General features: G+C 48.6%; 1 protein-coding gene across 1 annotated transcript; it reads left to right on the top strand.

The window, feature by feature from the left end:
• Positions 1-286: 286 nt before the first annotated feature.
• Positions 287-4792, top strand: chac2 (ChaC, cation transport regulator homolog 2 (E. coli)). The gene is made up of 3 exons (XM_084489825.1): positions 287-498; positions 707-742; positions 3220-4792. The coding sequence occupies exons 1-3, from the start codon at positions 364-366 to the stop codon at positions 3622-3624; spliced, it is 576 nt and encodes a 191-aa protein (XP_084345951.1). The 5' UTR covers positions 287-363; the 3' UTR covers positions 3625-4792.
• Positions 4793-5472: the final 680 nt, after the last annotated feature.

The raw sequence follows: 5472 nt of genomic DNA, 5'->3' as shown, positions 1-5472 counted from the left end.
GTAATATGTAACACGTAACTAGTCGGTGTAACACATAACCAGTCTGAAACATGTAACCAGTGTGTTACATGTAACCAGTCTGTGTTACATGTAACCAGTTTGTGTTACACGTGACCCGTCGGTGTATGTAACGGCGTAATAACCAGTCGGTGTAACACGTGACCAGTCGGTGCAACACGTGACCACATGCAGTAACCAGTCAGTGTAACGCGTAACCAGTCGTTGCAACACGTGACTGAATGTATCTTCGGAGCGGCTCCGCTGTGAGACGTTCGAGTCGCGTTGGACACGCGGGCTCCGCTGGTCCGGCTGGCGACCCTTAACGATAACGGGAGACGATTTGAGTCGCTTTAAATCCGAATCATGTGGGTTTTCGGGTACGGATCTCTGATATGGAAAGTCGACTTTCCGTTTGAAGAGAAGCGGATCGGTTATATCAAAGGTTTCAGTCGCCGTTTCTGGCAGGGAAGCACCGACCACCGGGGAGTCCCGGGCAAGGTACGGTGAGGTTATATATATATATAGCTCCAGGCTGAACCCGTGTGCGTGTGTGTGTGTGTGTGCGTGCGTGTGCGTGTGTGTGTGTGCGTGCGTGTGCGTATGTGTGTGTGTGCGTGCGTGTGCGTATGTGTGTGTGTGTGTGTGTGTGTGCGTGTGGCTAAGCTCTTAGCTCGGTGTGATGTAAACCCTGTGCTCTTCTTCACAGCCCGGTCGTGTTGTGACCCTGGTCGAGGAACCCGAGGTGAGTCTTCAGTCATCCATTCATCCATTCACCGCTCCGATCCACACGTGTGTCTTTCGGACAACAGCCACGCTGACGTCTATACACCTGTTATTACTCACGGACTCATATCCCGTCTCCACGTGTACTTATTATGTACCTTTGTTTTACGATAGTGAATCACTATAGGTCTGTCTCTTGTCTAATAAGACAGTAAACTTATACCTACTTAAAGATGAGTTACCTTTAACTATTCACATATAGTTAAAGGTACAGTATGGAATACATGTACTCCACTACTGTGTCCTCCGACAACAATGCTACAGCATGTATGTCCCCCCCCCCCCCCCCCCCTTAAAGGCACAATGCGTTTGTATGAGTTTGTTATGGTCCTTGCTGATATCTTGAAGTTGCATTTGAAAAGCTTAGAGCCCGGGGAGGACTTCAAGATGGCTGCTACGTGAACTGCTCCATAATTTTGTCATTGTCATTGCGTTTCCTCTACCTGGCAACCCACGACGGTTTATAGTCTGGGTTGCCAGGTTGAGGAAACATTAAGTTTCCTCAACCTGGCAACCCCATGACAGTTTATAGTATTATATATGGTGGATTCGGTCTGCGGTATCCATTGTAAACACCCACAGTCAATGTTACATTATTGTACCTTTAAAAAGGATTTAAGAATACAAGTTACAAGCCTTGTGCTAATCTTCTGGAACCCATCGTATGGTCCACAGAGGGTGGGCTGTTCCACACGGTCTAAAGCAATACCATTTAAAAAGGATTAGCTTCTTCATTAACAGTGCAGCACCATGCGTTTACATTTCTATTACCGTATAGCCTTTTATACTGTACAGCCTAACGTGTTCTTCTCCACTCTGGCCCCTCTCCCAAATTGTTCCTGCAGCTGCCAACGCCGTCCAGCTCCCCTTAATAACCTGATTAATATTGATCCCCAATAACTTTTAAGAGCTGTGCATTTCACTCAATACCTGCTCAGGAGGCAGAGCGGGTCGGCTGGTAACCGCTAGGTCGCTGGTTCGATCCCCGGCTCCTCCTCCTCCTAGCGGAGTGTGGAGGTGTCCCTGAGCGAGACGCCCTCACCCTGACCGCTCCCTGACCCCGCTGGCTGTCCGCCCTGCGTGGTCGACTCCGCCCGTCGAGTGTGTGAATGAATGTGTGCGTGTAACAATCACCCTGATTTCTCTTTCAGGTAGACTATCACTTTTTGTTCGGAAAAGTACATAACACATTTCAGTTACATATGTAACCTCATCTTATTCCAAAAAAAACATCAATCAAATCACATTCCCATCAGCCATCCAGTATATTCCAAAGAAAATACCCCATATACAAACTGTTTTCTCAAAAGCTTTTGTATTGATTTTGATAATTGTATCAGTAACAACAAATTGTCCACAGCTTTTATACACCATACGTTTTTTTTTTTCCTTCACCCTTCCCCAAGTCTCCCAAAGTCCAGCACCCAAAACCCAGAAAGTCCAAAGCCCAAAAAAACACCAAAAAGTATTCCGCCAAAAAAACACGTAAAAGTAGTCCACTAACAATGCATTGTAGAAAAAATGGAAGGATCTCACCGGTAAGGGAGGCTCAAACAAATGTACTCCATCGTTGTTGTCTGTATAGCGTGGCCTTCTCAGGAGTTTGGTGGGGTTTTAAGATTTCAGGATCCCTCCTTTCCTAAACTCACCACCCCTCCCCTTGGGCCATCCCAAACATTTTCCCTTTGTTCATCTGCTTCCTGGTACCTGTCTGTAACTCCTCCCCTTGCCCCCTAAGGTCACCTAGCTTAAAGTCCCAGTAACCTTTTTGTCATGTCCTCCCAGCAAAAATCACATGTTGCTGGCATTATTATGGCTTTTCCATATCGGCAAACACACACACAAAACCAATTAACAGGTAACCCAAAACATTATTTAACCTTGCAAAGATTTAAAACTTTATGTTAACTGGGCACTGTTTTTTTTTTTACATACAATTTGTACCATTTCTTTCAAACACTTATAACGTCATGTGGCTGTGTCACATGCGTGAACGGGTGAATGTCAAGTCAACACTGTGAAGCGCTGTACATAAACGAGGACCGTTCACGCACACATTCACACACACACACACACCGACGGCGGAGTCGACCGCGCAGGGCGACAGCCAGCGGGTCAGGGAGCGGTCAGGGTGAGGGACACGTCTCGCTCAGGGGACACCTCCACACTCTGCAGCTAGGAGGAGGAGGAGCCGAAGGGGATCGAACCAGCGACCTAGCGGTTACCAGCCAACCCCGCTCTACCTACCTCCTGAGCGGGTCTGCTGGTAACCGCTAGGTCGCTGGTTCGATCCTGTCGCCCTGCGCGGTCGACTCCGCCGTCGGTGTGTGTGTGTGTGTGTGAATGAATGTGTGCGTGAACGGGTGAATGTCAAGTCAACGCTGTGAAGCGCCGTACATAAACGAGGACCGCTCACCCCCCCCCCTCCTGTCCCAGGGCTGCGTTTGGGGCGTGGCCTACAAGCTGCCGGCGGGACGCGAGCAGGAGGTGAAGCGCTACCTGGACCACCGGGAGAAGGGCGGCTACCGGGTCATCACGGTGACCTTTCACCCGCGGCCGCAGCCGCGGGTCACGCCGCCTCCCGGCCAGGCGCTGCTCTACATCGGCTCGCGGGACAACCCCGACTACCTGGGCCCCGCCCCGCTGGAGCAGATCGCCAGTCAGATCGCCGACGCCGCCGGCCCCAGCGGCCGCAACGCCGAGTACCTGTTCGAGCTGGCGCGGGCGCTGAGGACGCTGCTGCCCGAGGACCCCGACCGCCACCTCTTCTCCCTGGAGAGCCTGGTCCGCCAGCGCCTCGAGGAGAGGAAGCAACACGCCAGCCCCGCCGTCCCGCGGTGAGGGGAGCTGAGGGGGTCCGGGAGGAGAAGGCGGCGGTCAGACGGACGGACGGACGGACGGTCGGTGGTGGTGGTGGTGCGTTCCCAAGACGCCTCGTGCACCACGCCCCCCCGCACCTGATGCTCTTGTATTGACGTCGTTGTTTCCCCGGCTTGCAGCACTTTACAGCGTTCCCGTTTCTCATTGGCTGTGGTCGTTGTTATTGTTAGCACCATTAGCCTCTTTAGCGAACAAGCTCGAACACACAACTTTTGACGTTGTATCGCACGCGCAGCGAGGCCGTGCAACGCATACACTGGTGACCGGGATAAAGTAGCAATGTAGTCAAGTGTGTAATGTATACTACTATAGTAGTATACATGATGTATACTACTATAGTAGCTACATCATGTATACTAATATAGTAGTATACATGATGTAGCTACTATAGTAGTATACATGATGTAGCTACTATAGTAGTATACATGATGTAGCTACTATCCCCACCACTCTACATAACGCAGGGCGGTGTTGTGAGTGCGTCTTGAAGCAGGCCCGGGCCAAGTTGTTAAAGAAACAAATTCAGGGGAGGGGCCTTTTTCAAACATGAGATTGTTTAAGCGGCCATATCGGTTAGTTCAGTGGGTAAACCTTCCAGACTCTTTAGAAACTCTCTAGAGGAACTCATTGATGCATTATTTATAGTTCTACTCGTACCAAACGGCAAACACAAAATGCCTTTTGGATGAAGTGTTCGTGGTTTACACCAGAGTTTCTACAAAGTTCACCCACTAACAAACCGACATGGCCCCCAGCTAAGCGAGGTCTGTACAGTCCGTGCTCGCGGGTTGCTGGGTTTGCGTCAGACCTGCGTTTCTACGCTACACTCCTTCCCTCGCTTGTTCAACCCACTCTGTTTTTTTGTTTTTTCTCTCTCTGTCCTTGAAGCCATAACAAGTCCATGAATATACATTCTGAAAAAAAGAATTCAAGCAATATTGGCAAAGCATGAAGTAATTGTGTGCCTCTCTTAAAGGAGGACAAGCTGTTCCCTCGCAGCCGGCTTCCGTTCCACAGTACAATAAAAACGACACTGTTTTGTAATCGTACGATTCCATAGTGTGTTTATATTGCTATCACAGAGTGCTTATAATTACAGGTGATTCAGACCTCAGAAATAAACAACCAAGTCAACTCAAATCATGGACATTATGGTTACAATGTCCTGTTTGGTTTCGAACACATTTTTCTTCACTGTGCTTTGCGTACTAGTTTAAGTATGAGCTACTGAATGTAATGAGTCACTCGGTGAATGAGTACATGGGCGTACTTACATGGGCGTGTGTGTGTTTGTCTACACAGCCTGACTCAGCACGTTGCAGAAAGAAGATCTTTATCAACACCTCTTAACGTGGTACTGGATCCCTTCTTTGCTTGACAACCAGAAAATATCTGCTTTACCAGCACATGTTACATTAAACTTATCCTGCCCCTTTGGGCATCACAACAATTACACACAGAATGGCAAATGGGGGGTGAATATTATGCACATTAGGAAGACCAAAGTCTAGTCGTATTGGAAACAACGTCCTGCATTTCATTGACCTAGTATTTAGAATGCCTACAGGCATTGCTTTGAGTGTACACCACCAGACTACATTCACACACGTATCCTCACACACACACGCACACACACGCACACACACACACACACACACACACAGTGTATGCTATGCAGTAATTAATACATTTTTGGTAATTACAAGCAACAAATCTAGTTTACACAGAACAGAAATAGATTATGCAAAACACTGGTGAATTTGAATATACGCGAGCATCAACCACGTGAATCCATATTCTGTCTGTACT

The sequence above is a fragment of the Micromesistius poutassou genome (assembly GCF_964030765.1).
Source record: "Micromesistius poutassou genome assembly, contig: SCAFFOLD_1801, whole genome shotgun sequence".
NCBI classification, from domain to species: domain Eukaryota; kingdom Metazoa; phylum Chordata; class Actinopteri; order Gadiformes; family Gadidae; genus Micromesistius; species Micromesistius poutassou.
This window is presented reverse-complemented; position numbering and strand designations above follow the sequence as displayed.

What these genes read in the sequence shown, in the direction of transcription:
- chac2 (XM_084489825.1), top strand. Translation starts at nt 364, where the DNA reads ATGTGGGTTTTCGGGTACGGATCTCTGATATGGAAAGTCGACTTTCCG. An exon ending in ACCGGGGAGTCCCGGGCAAG is followed by an intron (nt 499 to 706) that starts GTACGGTGAGGT and finishes TCTTCTTCACAG; the next exon opens with CCCGGTCGTGTTGTGACCCT. An exon ending in CCCTGGTCGAGGAACCCGAG is followed by an intron (nt 743 to 3,219) that starts GTGAGTCTTCAG and finishes CTCCTGTCCCAG; the next exon opens with GGCTGCGTTTGGGGCGTGGC.